The sequence below is a fragment of the Phoxinus phoxinus genome (assembly GCF_949152265.1).
Source record: "Phoxinus phoxinus genome assembly, chromosome: 9".
In the NCBI taxonomy this organism is placed as follows: Eukaryota; Metazoa; Chordata; class Actinopteri; order Cypriniformes; family Leuciscidae; genus Phoxinus; species Phoxinus phoxinus.
Genome location: NC_136884.1, coordinates 2,381,228 through 2,395,297, shown reverse-complemented (window position 1 = coordinate 2,395,297; position 14,070 = coordinate 2,381,228). Strand labels below are relative to the sequence as shown.

The following is a 14,070-nucleotide window of genomic DNA, read 5'->3' as shown; positions in this document are numbered from 1 at the left end:
ATTTCTCTCCATGCTGTCTTCATTTGATTTAGAAAATGTATTTACTGGTCATATTTGGTAGCAGCCAATCATTGTGCAAAATATAAAGTACAAAATCCTTTTGTTATTTTCATGTAAATAATCTATAATAAAAAAAAATATTTTAAAGAAATATTAAAGTATTACAAATGTAATGCATATGTGTAATAAATATACATTTTAACAATATTTATACGGTACTTGTTTTGTGATGATCCCGATACCAAATAGACATAAACATAGAAACCACATTCGACCAGGGCCGACCCGTCCGCCATCTTGGAACAGTCAACATTTCAGGTACTGTCGTCACTCAGTAAATGTTATAACATTGCACAGCCTCTAGTTGTGAAACCGCAGAGATGTAAATCCCCGAAAAAAATGTGATAACCTTTAGGTGAGGATGTGTTGGTTTGTGTTTTTTATATGTATTAACTTAACATTACAGTTTTTTTTTTAGTTTTTTTTACTATGGTAGCATTTTAATTTCACGTCTGCTAACATCTTGTTATATTGTGGTAGTTAAAGCACTTGTAATGTTTGGGTCTCTACACGACAACATGTAACACTTGTTGGTAAATTATAATTACGGAAAGTCATACGGGGTTTTAAAAAGTATTAAAAGTTGATAAATCCATTTTGGGAAAATTAAGGCCCTTAAAAGGTATTAAATAGTCTTAATCCCGATTTTATGAGGTATTAAATTTTGTTCAAGCTTTGTCCCAAGAGTTTGAGTAAGTTTTGCGCAATGCGCGGTTTGGTGATTTTAAATAAAAAAACAAAAACTATTAGTATTAGGTGATGTGTAGTCGTCCTCTACATGGCACAAACTCCAACTGTTTATTAAGTTAAAGGTTTGTTGCTGATTTGAACTTGAAGTGGCGATGAGGTCTTAAAATATTTAAAGAAGGTCTTCAAAAAGGTATTGAAATTAATGACCGTTCCAATATGGCGGACGGCTTACATATAGCGGACCATATAAACCGCCGCTAAAGAGTCATCTGTCTGTATATGACTCCACATACATACACATAACTCCACAATTCGCACTCTGAAGAAAGTAATTCAAATGACAAGTTTAACTTACGGGTGAACTGTGCCTTTAAGAGACTTGAGAGTTTATAACGGAGCACAGGAATGTCGAGAATCCATCTCGAGCGTCTCGCAGAATCATATGACTGAGATATTGTGTCGCGCGCATGAAAGAACCAAGAGAATACACGCGCCAGATACATTTTAATAGGCTACTAAATGCTTTTGTCTGCTAAAAAAAAAAATCAAAAACGCTCTACAAAAATAAATCTTAATTCATCTGGATTTACTCTCGCGGAGGAGGAGCAGCATCATTACCACAGAACAACGTCACTCTGTCAAACTTAGTTTTTTTGTTTTTTTTTTCATATGAAAACTTGAGCCAGCAAAAGATCCCCTTCTTTTTCTTCCTGGAGGATATATCTGGGTCGCTGCTGGGGGAAAAGATGCAGACTGGATTCAGATTAAATCTGAGCCCTGTTAGAGAGCCTCTGGGTTTTGTTAAAGTCGTGGAGTGGGTGAGTAAGAAATCGTTTTTTAATGCTTTATAACTTCACACGAAGGGCAAAGGCCTGGCATAAGCGCGTGCACACGAGTGCATTCTTCCATGCAAATCATCTACATTTTAACCAGCTCTATATAGCACAACTACTTTACTTAAACTAGTAGTATAACTTTTGCACACGCATTTTTTAGTGAGCAATACCCACGTGGGATGCATTATATAGCTATATATATATATATATATACAATTTTAAATCTGGGATTTTTTTCTCCCCCTTGAAACCTGAAAAGACAAGGTAAGGCAAATTTATTTATATAGCACATTTCATACACTATGGTAATTAAAAGTGCTTTACTCAGAAAGGAATTAAAATAAAAGCAAGGGAAATTAAAACAGGAATGATACATTTATAAATTGTGTAATTTTTTATACTTATTTTTACTGCCATGTTTGATTGTTTGACTATTTTGTTCTGTATATGCTGTAGCGCTTTGAGTATTAGAAAGGCGCATTATAAATAAAAAATTATTATTATTATTATTTCTCATCTGGCAATATCATATTTTTCACAGCTGCTTGTTTTACTGTGAGATTTACCCATGTTGGAAATTATAGTATGGATTATGTTTTGTCTATAGCATGCTCAAGTGCATACTAAGAAATTATATATATATATAAGTATGCATATTTTAGTATGCTTATAATTAGGGCTGTCAAAAGATTAATCGTGATTAATCACATCCAAAATAAAAGTTTGTGTTTACATAATATATGTGTGTATAATTATTATGTATAAATACACACACATTCATGTATATATTTAAGGAATAATTGCATTTATATACTGTATATACATTTATATAATTTATATTATATATAAATATTTTATATATACATTTAACCAATTGTTCTTAAATATATACATGATTGTGTGTGTTTTTATATATATAAATAATTATACACAGTACACACACATATATTATGGAAACACAAACTTTTATTTTGGATGTGATTAATCGCGATTAATCTTTTGACAGCCCTAATTATAATATGTTATGCATTTTCACTTTTCTTGGGACTTCCCCCCCCCCCCATAAACCAGCAACTCTTGTGTTTTCTTTAGCCGCTTTCTTACATTAAGTTCCTCCCTTCTTTATTTCCTCAAAGGAATTTAATATTGGAGTTACTGACTCAGCTGTTGCATGATGCCTACTAACCCGAATGTGAAAGCGGGACTGATGTGAACATGTTTGCATCTTGAGAATGAGCTGGCAAACAAACAGGATGTTTCATGCAGAGAACAGAAACATCTGGTGTTGGAAAATGAGCTTGACTTTGGCCAGGCCACGAAAACAGCAGGTTTTCATTTAGTTTAGCGCACAACACCGGCAGGGTTAAAACTTGAGCACAAGATCAGATTAGGGTGTCAGATGATTCATGGGCGGAGAAGAGAGTTTATTTCATGGCTAACTTGTCCTTTAGTTTGTGCATTTCGGAAACTGAAATGGCGTTTAGACTCATATATGTTGTGTTTTCCTGCAGCTCACGGCTGTTCTTGCGTTCGGGACGTGTGGAGGATACACGGGCACAAACCAGCTCTCCATCTTCTGTGACGGAGGAGGCAATGAAACACTCACCGCCACTCTCACGTACCCGTTCAGGTCTGGACCCGATCATGGAAACTCTTCCCACGGTTGTTAGTTACTTACAGAGCCGGACAGTAACGAAGTACATTTACTTGAGTACAGTACTTAAGTACAATTTTGAGGGATCTGTACTTTACTCGAGTATCATTTTTGGGGAGTACTCTCATGACTTTACTCAAGTAGATTTGAGAGGCAAATATTGTACTCTTTACTCCACTACATTTCTATCCATAACCGTGAGTACTGAGTACCCGTTACTTTTTCTAAAAAAAAAAAAAAATCTCGGAAACCCTCAATTTGTTGTTTCCCTCTCAAACGTGACTGGATTGTGCAGGCGCCACTGATTGGGACAGCCTATCAGCAATCAGCTTTCAGAGGTGTGGTTCAGAGGTGTGTCAGAACATTGCTATATTGCCTTCTTTGCTGGTTTAGGTTTATTGATTTGATAGATGAAAAAACAGAGAAACTCACATTTACACACAATTGTTAGTTCAAATGTGGGTGCAAAAAATCCATTAAAACTCTAGCAGAGGTTTGCCAGAGCGTTGCTATTGTGCTATTGCCTTGTGGGCAAGTGCAAAATGTTAAATAAAGCAACGTGGTAAAAAGATGAAAATTACTTGATTTTACTTTCAATTCCTTTTACATTATCCAAGGTTTTAACATTTTTCATAACTCCATGGAGGACGTTTCTGTACATAAATGTAAGCATTGTGGCAGTAGTAATGCAATATTTAGAAAATGTACTCTTGTACTCTTGATACTCAAGTACTTTTAAAAACAAGTACTTTTACTTGAGTAGACATCTGACTGTAGTACTTTTACTTGTACTTGAGTAAAATTTAGCAAGGGGTATCTGTACTTTTACTCAAGTAATGAAGCTGTGTACTCTGTCCGCCTCTGGTTACTTACTAGTGACTAAAACTAACTATCAGAACCTTTTTGACCATTTAAATAAAGATTAAATATTCGTTGTCTTGGCAACTAACGGAAACTAAAACTGAAATGGCAATAAACTGTCAAAATAAAGGAGTTCTAAAACCGTTAGATTTCGATTGTAAAACTAATTAAAATATAAACTAATGTTTTAAAAATGTGTTATTTGGCAAGTAAACATGGTATAAGCGTGTTAATGCCCTTCGAGGTGTCCAGTCAGTACGTATTAATGGACGACGGCGAGGCGTGAACCGCGGAGGACGGTTGCCTCCGCCGAAGTCCATTAATACCGGACAACGGACACCTCGAAGGGCATTAACACGCTTATACCATGTTTTAATGGACACCCTGCAGCCAATCAGCATCGAGTATTCACCCAGACCATGGTATAATCGCGATTAATCGCATCTAACAGAAAAGTGTGTGTGTGTGTGTGTGTGCATATAAGACTTCAGATGCAAAAGCCTCTAAGTGCCATTTAAAATTTTCTTCTAAAATTAGTATTTTTTTATCAAGCTTGTATATTTAAGTTCAGTAATTTCACTTTAATGACAATTAATAGGTAGTTTTCATTGCCATATAACTGATTGAAATAATATAAATGACTCTTCCCATGGTTATTGTTATTAGCTAAAACTATGAATAACATTTGTGTTAATTAAAATAATGGTAAAATATTTTATGTAAAAAAATTAATGGAAAATGGGAATGTTATTTTGGCAACTAACTGAAACAACAACAAAAAAATCTAAATAGTCATTTAAATTTTGTTTTAATAAAAATGACATTACTAAATGTCGGAGTGAAGCATACTAAAATATGCAAACTTTTTTTTTGGGGGGGGGGGGGGGGGTGGGGTGTTCAGTGAAAAGAGGAGTCGTTCCGGCGCAAACGTTCCCTGGTGATATTTTACAGTTTCAGAAAACAACTCCGCCACAGACCAGGAGAAACCCAGTCTAAAGACAGTGGTGTGTTATTCAGATGCTATTTTAAGGGCGCATGCTTGGCCATAATGTAGCGTGTGCACAACACACACACACTTTGCTTCTCTCATCTACACAGACACAGCAGTTCATATTTTTGCAAAATAGGCATTAGTGAAAAATATGCATTAGCTTACACATTTACCCAAATTATTCAGGCTAACTTTAGTAATGACGGATCAAACCTGTTTGGTCAATAGTGGCGAGACACATCGGTATATAAGGACATCTGACAAAGTTGTCCATCAAGAACCAGGAAACAAAAAGACTTTGAGATCACCGTTACCATCATGTAAGTTGTGCGCGCCGGCAAACCCGCCGTTATAATAGCGATCCGCCGTGGAACAAGCGTGCCGGCTCTTAAAGGGAATGTGAGAGGACGCTCTGATTGGTTTATTTCACGTTACGCCCAAACCACAGCTATGAGTAATGAAGCGACTTCAGACCAACACATTTTAGATTAGCGTCGGCGCAAGAGTCGTTTATCCCGCCGGTATAATAGCAACAGCGCCGGGATCCACCCACAAAGTTACTTGCGTTTCGCGTTTGACACTTGCGCTTCAGATCGTTACAATAGGCACTATAATAATCACATGTGTTCTCTGTGTTCTCTGTGTTGGTGGCGTGGTTACGCTGGGGAAGGATGAACCAGGAGCGGCTGGTGGAGAACAACACCACGCTCTGCAACCGCAGCGTCGCTGAGACTCATCTGGTGGGAGACTCCTCGTCCTCGGTGGAGTTCTTCGTGGCCGTGGCCGTCCTGGCGTTCCTCTACTCTATGGCGGCTCTGCTGGTGTATCTGGGATACATGCATGTGTACCGAGACTCAGACTTCGGCCCTATGTTTGTGAGTAGTGGAGCTTGACCTTCATTTATATAGTGCTTTTAACAATATATACCACAAAACCAGTCACATGGAGCAATTTTATGAAATTGAGATTTATACATCATCACAAAAAAGCATATTTGGCTGAGATGCAACTATTAGAAAATCTGGAATCTGATGGTGGAACAAATCTCAGAAAATCTCCTTTAAAGTTGTTCATTTATGTTTGCAATTGACCGTTCGCAAAGACCCGCCCCCCCCCTTAGTTACTGTCGCTATGTCCGACAAGCTACGCCGCTCTCACACACACACTATGTTTTCACGCAGTGAAAACACATCGTGGAGCAGAGAGGAGACTGACAACACACTGACAGACAGGACAGATTAGCTACTTTTGATATTAAACACATTAAACAAAGTCTCACCTTTCAAATTTGGTAATTTTTAAAAAGAAATTTAAACAATAAATACGGTTTTGTGGCTCTTTAATGTGTCGTGACAGATCGCTGTCGCCTCAGATAAAGCCGCTCGTGAACCGATCATCAAATAAACATGAATGAACATCAGAAGGAATGTTGTTTTAACCGCGCGAAGACGTCAGTACACTCCGCTTCTCAAGTTCAAATCCTCCCGTGTTAATCTACTAACTCTCCTGACTGCTTTGTCCGACAAAATGGCGGATGGCGAAGTATGATTGGTCAGATCACCTGTCAATCAAGCTCCCTGCGAAGGGTCAATTGTGCTGCATTCACTCACAAAAATGCATGTTTTATATATTTACGGTAGGAAATTTACTAAATATCTTCATTGAACATGATCTTTACTTAATATCCTAATGATTTTTGGCATAAAAGAAAAATTTATAATATTGACCCATATGTTTTGTTGGCTATTGCCACAGATATACCCGTGCGACTCCAGACTGGTTTTGTGATCCAGGGTCACATGGATTGTTTCAAAGCAGCTTTACAGTGATAATAGGAAAGTAAAGTCGCCTAACAGAGATTGTTTTGGCTTTACAGCAACTCTAGAATAAAGTTATTGTCCAGCTAAAGTTAGTTTTGATCGACTGATTCACTTCCGTTGCAAAGATCATTAGTTATTAAGGCGAGACACTACAGGTGAATAGGGTAACATTTTTAACTAGCAGATATCACCATGAAACTTTCCCAGTTGATTACCTGCATTAAGATGAGAGAAAAAACGTATTACAAGTTTTCTGTAATTTAATGTTTAAATATGCAAATTAGGCCATATCTAATTAAATATGCACTAATTTGCATATAAAAACCTAAATGTGAGTATTGGATAAAGCCAGGTTAAAACATGTTTTTTTCATTGTGTTCACATATTAGATGGGAAATTACTGAGGGATTTATGGATATCTACTTTTGTTATCCTATAAATCAGAATATACTGTCAATAGCCTTAAAAATGTATTTTCGCCATGTTGTTTGGAATAAAATGTTATATATATCAAGCTAGGAATAATATATTTACAAATTCCTCTGTAAATGTCTTCATAATATAACTATGTACAAGACTGGAAGGTTTGGTGTGTATCGGTGCGACTGAAGTGGAGATTTCGGACTTGGAGAATGAGAGAAAAGACATTGAGAAAACGGGCTTTAAAGATTGATCATCAGCCAATGAGATTGCACATTCAGACCTTTTCTTCCACGATTGGTTGCTTATAAAAAGGAAATTACCATATTTGGATCCGACAGCATTGTACATCAGAGAGCGCTTTCTAACGGTGTGTGTGATGACAGGGAGGACAGAGATCGCGGATCATGATGATTTATAACGCCAACTTTTGTTGAATTTATGAGAAATCTACAGACGCAAACAGACAAAGTTAGTAAAATAAAGACCTAAATGTGTATTTCAGACTTTTTTTCACCACAACTCTGAAAGAAGACATGTTATTGAAGACAAATATCCCAAAATCTCAAAAAAAAAAAAAAAGTTTTTGCCTGCCGTGTCTCGCCGTAACTTACACGACACCGTTTTAACAGTGCACAATATGCATTTTTGGTAACACTTTACAATAAGGTACTAACAATGAGCAATACATTTGTTACAATAATTATTCATCTTTGTTAATGTAAAGCATTAGCTAATGTTAACAAATACAACCTTTGCATTAATAAATGTTGAAATTAATATCATTCTTAGTTCATGTTAACTAATGACCCTTATTGTAAAGTGTTACCGTATTTTTTATGTCCCTGATTTATGCAGGGATAGTCCCAGATCATATTTCCTTGTGTTTGTCTGCTAGGATTTGGCGTTGACGTCGGCGTTTGCGTTCCTGTGGCTGGTGAGCGCGTCGGCGTGGGCTCGAGGCCTGCAGACGGTGAAGGACGCCACCGGCACGGCCGGCATGGACTCGACTCTGGCGCTCTGCAGGGACACGGGCGTCAGATGTGAAGTCACGGAGTTTGCCAGCATGCGCTTGCTCAATATATCTGTGGTGAGACACAAAATACATTCATTTATTCATTTAGTGCTCCACACTGCTCTGGGGGGTTAATAAAGGTCTTCTGAAGCGATGCGATGCGTTTGTGTGAAAATATTTATTTTTCGATTAATCGATTTTTAAAATGTGGTCGCTTCAAAATCGATTCTCAAAGGCCAAAAATCGATTTTTCCCATATTTATTTCTACCTATCACCCAAAAGCCAGTATTAGTTTTCCTACAGTGTTCATAGGCTTGCAGATAATGCTGTGAGATTTTATGTTAGTTTTCTCTGAAACATAAAATAACCTGATCCTGATTGATCAAGGCATGCGACTGTTCTGACTTGTCTAATTTTCAGCATCAATTTTTCATCTTCATCTGTCTAGTCATTGTATGCATTTGAAGGTGGGTTTTAATGTACCCAAGAGTACCTAAAATAAAAAGAGTTTAATATACAGGTTTGTGGCTCTATTTCTTTTTATTAATTAACCACTCGTAAACTTATGTTCACCGTTTAAAAATAAATAAATAAATATAGGATTTGTATTAAATCTATATTCATTGAGTCGAATCGGGAATCGAAATCGAATTTAGAATCGGAACATCTACCTCATTTTTTTTAAAGGGGTGGTTGATTATGATTTCACTTTTCTAACTGTAGTTAGTGTGTAATGTTGCTGTTTGAGGATACACAACATCTGCAAAGTTACAACGCTCAAAGTTCAAAGGGAGATATTTGCTTTTAAAGAAATTGCTTTTTAAGGACTACAACAAACGGCTGGTAGGAACTACACGACATTCCTCCCGGGTTAGTGACATCACCAACCCTAGAATTTACATAAACCCCGCCCCCTGAACACGATTTATAGATTATCAAGACAGAATATGCTAATCAATGACTAGAAGATAACTCCACATAAGCTGCATAAATTCACCAACTAACCATTCAGAAATGTCACTTCTTCTTGAGTCTTTCCATCTTTCTGACTTCGGTTTGAACATAAAAGTGTGTGTGTGTGTGTGTGTGTGTGTGTGTGTGTGAGGTAAAAGGACATGAGCTGTTGAAACGCCGCCCCCTGTGCCGGGAGCAGCAGCTCATTTGCATTTAAAGGGACAGACACAAAACTGTGTGTTTTCGCTCACCCTCAAAAAGTGACTTTAACATGCTGTATAAAAATATCTGTGGTGTATTTTGAGCTAAAACTTCAGTGTCTAGTGGTTATGAAACTACCATATACGTTTTAAAACTGTCGATCCACAGACAAACGCACACAGCCTGCATAAAGTATCTGTGCCTTTTCACGAGCCGTTGTGACTCCCGTATAAATGTGATGTCAACACTACTCAGTCCCCGCCTTCAGTCACCACCCCCACCAATGGAGGGTCACTCAGGAAACAACAGGCCAATCAGAAGAGAGGCTCATGAATATTAAGTAGACAGGCCAAAATCGACCAGTTCTTGTGAAAATGTATATTGAGATGTTTTTTGGTACTTATAACGCAAATATATATTCTTATATATATATATTCTATATATAAGGTGTACACAATATGACAATATGGGACCTTTAATGTAGCATGGGACTTTATTCATTGGGATTCATTGCAATTAGTTGTGTACGATCAGCATGTATTTGAGCACACTTTTTAAGTATGCGTGTTGTAAATGACTAACGGCAGACTTCATCTCCAGGTGTTTGGTTACTTGAATCTCCTCATCTGGGTCGGGAACGCCTGGTTTGTGTATAAGGAGACGCGCTGGCACTCTCAGAAGGTCAACGCTCAACAAGCTGCGGGACGGGGTCCGGCTACAGCACACATCTGAACCCCAACATGACCACACACACACACACACACACACACATCTGAACCCCAACATGACCACACACACACACATCTGAACCCCAGCATGACCACACACACACACACATCTGAACCCCAACATAACCACACACACACACATCTGAACCCCAACATGACCACACACACACACATCTGAACCCCAACATGACCACACACACACACATCTGAACCCCAGCATGACCACACACACACACATCTGAACCCCAACATGACCACACACACACACATCTGAACCCCAACATGACCACACACACACACACACACACACACACACACATCTGAACCCCAACATGACCACACACACACACATCTGAACCCCAGCATGACCACACACACACACATCTGAACCCCAACATGACCACACACACACACATCTGAACCCCAACATGACCACACACACACACATCTGAACCCCAACATGACCACACACACACACACATCTGAACCCCAGCATGACCACACACACACACATCTGAACCCCAACATGACCACACACACACACATCTGAACCCCAACATGACCACACACACACACATCTGAACCCCAACATGACCACACACACACACACACACATCTGAACCCCAACATGACCACACACACACACATCTGAACCCCAACATGACCACACACACACACATCTGAACCCCAACATGACCACACACACACACACACATCTGAACCCCAACATGACCACACACACACACATCTGAACCCCAGCATGACCACACACACACACATCTGAACCCCAACATGACCACACACACACACACATCTGAACCCCAACATGACCACACACACACACACATCTGAACCCCGACACAACATGACCACACACACACATCTGAACCCCGACACAACATGACCACACACACTTTAGCCTTAATGAAAAATACGGTAACACTTTATTTTACAGTGTCCTCGTTACACACGTTACATGCATTTACTGTTGTAATAACTATAAATTATGCATAATTACATGCAACTAACCCCCTATAGTAAGTACATGTTGTTAATTAATATTACTCAGTACTTACATATATAATTACACTGCAACAGGGACACATTAAAATAAAGTGTTACCAAAAAATACAACGATTTGTAAGAACGTGTTAACATGTTAAATTGCATATTGTATTCATGTGATTTTTCTCTCTTCTCCTGTCATGTTTTATATCTGTCACCTTTTGATTTCTTGAGTACTTGAAGAATGTGCCGTTTTTAAAATGTCTCATCTTTTGTTTTACCTTTATATATAGTTTTGAATAATTTTTGAACTTTTAATGGAAATGCAATGCACTTTGACATTTGACTTTTACGATGTTTCGTCGACCTTTGTGTATTTTTGCATTTTTTAAATGTAGTTTTCATCCTCATTCATGTTTATTGTGCCTTTATATTGTTATCTATGCATTTTCTGGCAGTATTAAGCATTTCTAGTGGCGCTGGATTTCCTTCCTAAAGGCTTTTCTTTGTTTTACTTCCATTTTTGTTCATGCTTTAGTTTCTTTTTCTGTTTTTTGATGAATAAAAGTGACTGTGACGTGCTCTAGTGTTTGAATGCCAATCTCTGCAGGCCTGATATCTCTTGTGTTGTGCTTCTGGGGAGAAAGGGTGATTTCTTACCCAAATAAATCTGGGTTTGCTTCTGGTATAATGGCGCTTTTGTTTGCTTGCTCATCCTGTGACTTCTCTGATCACCATTCGTCAAAAGAACAAGCCAAACATTCCCCGGAGCGAATGCCGCTCACAGTCGTAAGGTCGGAGTCGGGATGTTTTCGAGTGTCTAAAGAGATTTTAATGTCCTACAGGCAGTGTTGGGGAAAGTTACTTTTAAAAGTAATGCGTTACTCCCTTAAAAAGTATCTAATTGTATTACTTAGTTACTTTTTTAGAAAAGTAATGCGTTATGTTACATTTTTGGTCAAATGTAAAGACCCTTTCACACCAAAAGTGAAATAATAATCCTCGGGCTGAAGGAAATGTGTACAGAAAGCAAACAAGCAAATCTTTCTATCTATCTATAGTCATTTTTGCTTATTAAACTGAATCATTGAAGGTCAGAAGCAAGTACATTGGTCAATTAAGTGAGATTAAATGCATAAAAATGTATGTTTTATATAACATATTTAGTTATTGGAGGTTTGCATAGTATTCTGATTCTGCATTTCACTTGTTTTATTCATTTTGAGGAATATTGAATATTTTTTGTGTGCAAGTGAGATGAGTAAATGCTCACATTTAGTCTAGAACTACAATAAACATGTTCACACACACACACACACACACGCGCTTCTGCACTTTGATTTGTCTCAACATGAGGACAGGAGAGCTGTCAGTCAATAAATGGAAAAACAAAGTAACTTGCGTTACTTATTTGAAAAAGTAACTCAGATATTTTGTTGTAAATTTTAAAAGTAATGCGTTACTTGAAAAAGTAATCTGATTACGTAACTCAAGTTACTTGTAATGTATTTCCTCCATCACAGGTGTCCCTTATGTCCTTATTAATCTCACATATTCATATCTCAGTGAGATGAGTTTTTGTTTTGTGCTGTGGTTGTGCATTTAGTATACAGTACTTAAAATAATAAAAATAACTATAACTGTACTATATCCTCATGAGATTATTATTATTTTTAATTTAATTTTTTCTCCATATCACATTGTTTAGAGCAAAACAAACAAATGGTAAAAAAAAAAAAATGATCAAAAAAATGATATTTTATTCATATGTTATGCTCTGTAGTGGACACCAGGACTCAGTTGTTTAATTTTTTTTTTTATAACATAAAGGCAAAAACAATGGGATTTTTATTTATTTATTCTCCAATCAATATTTAGGTTTCAGAATTTTTTAAACCAAAATTTGTATAAAGATGATTCTCAACTATCTTATAAAATAAGATATAACGGAATGAATTGATACACCATTTTACTTTATGCAATATGTGGGTAAAATGGCCATAAATTAATATTCCCATTCAATGCAATGTATCTATACACTATCTAATTTGCATATTAATGCAACATTTCCAGCTGTTCTTGCAGCAACATTAAATGAAAAAAGAATGTGATATTTAGCAACATTTTAATAATATAGATCTAATATGAATATTGATGTATAATTTATTTACATATTCACTGTCTCCCAAAATGCCTGGTAAACATGATTTAAGTCCTGATGTCTTCTACAGTGGACATCAGTGTTAAATTAATAAAGGACATTAATGCCCTATTTTGTTAGAAAGTCATATTTTGATTTGAAACCGCGTAAAGTTTTCCTGAGATGTTGGTTTATGAAATACAACTTGAAAAGTAGTCCGATTTAAATTATAATTACAATATATTTTCATAAGAGTGCTACATTTGATCACTAAATTAATGTTAGTAATTTTTAAAGACTGATGAAACCTCCAAACATTTGGTATCTCCAAAAAGCCCTGAATGTGCTCTTCTCAGGACACCCAGATTGTGACATGTACGGTGTCCGAGAAATTCACTCAAATAAAGTCCCAGGAGGATAAATGTTCTGATGTACTGTACACACGGTCGACCTTTGACCTCTCCGAGCCGAACGCACCCGAACGCTGGCCGAGCGCTGGCGAGGGTGTCGTCACATGTTTCTCTCGCTCGCGCGTCTCTCAGTCTGTGAAGGAAGAAGGAAGAGCAATGGCGACGCTGTACCGCCGCGCGCTCACACTGCACACGGGAGCCACAACACACACTGTAAGTCACGTTACTGCCCTCACACACTTGTTCGACTGCAGTACGACGCTTGTTTGTGTCGGGGGTCGAGA

General features: G+C 37.4%; 2 protein-coding genes across 3 annotated transcripts in view; both read left to right on the top strand.

Moving 5' to 3' along the window:
• The first annotated feature begins 1,158 nt into the window (after positions 1 to 1,158).
• Positions 1,159 to 11,951, top strand: sypl1 (synaptophysin-like 1). Its single transcript, XM_079622088.1, has 6 exons — positions 1,159 to 1,568; positions 3,098 to 3,216; positions 5,763 to 5,967; positions 8,231 to 8,422; positions 10,104 to 10,262; positions 10,373 to 11,951. Exons 1-5 carry the CDS (start codon positions 1,497 to 1,499, stop codon positions 10,233 to 10,235), a joined length of 720 nt encoding a protein of 239 aa, XP_079478214.1. The 5' UTR covers positions 1,159 to 1,496; the 3' UTR covers positions 10,236 to 10,262; positions 10,373 to 11,951.
• Positions 11,952 to 13,926: 1,975 nt separating this feature from the next.
• Positions 13,927 to 14,070, top strand: part of atxn7l1 (ataxin 7-like 1) — a 27,003-nt gene continuing 26,859 nt past the window's right edge. For both annotated transcript variants that reach the window (XM_079622086.1, XM_079622085.1), the window contains exon 1: positions 13,927 to 13,999. The gene's annotated coding sequence lies outside the window, so the exon portion shown is untranslated. The remainder of the gene's footprint in view (positions 14,000 to 14,070) is intronic.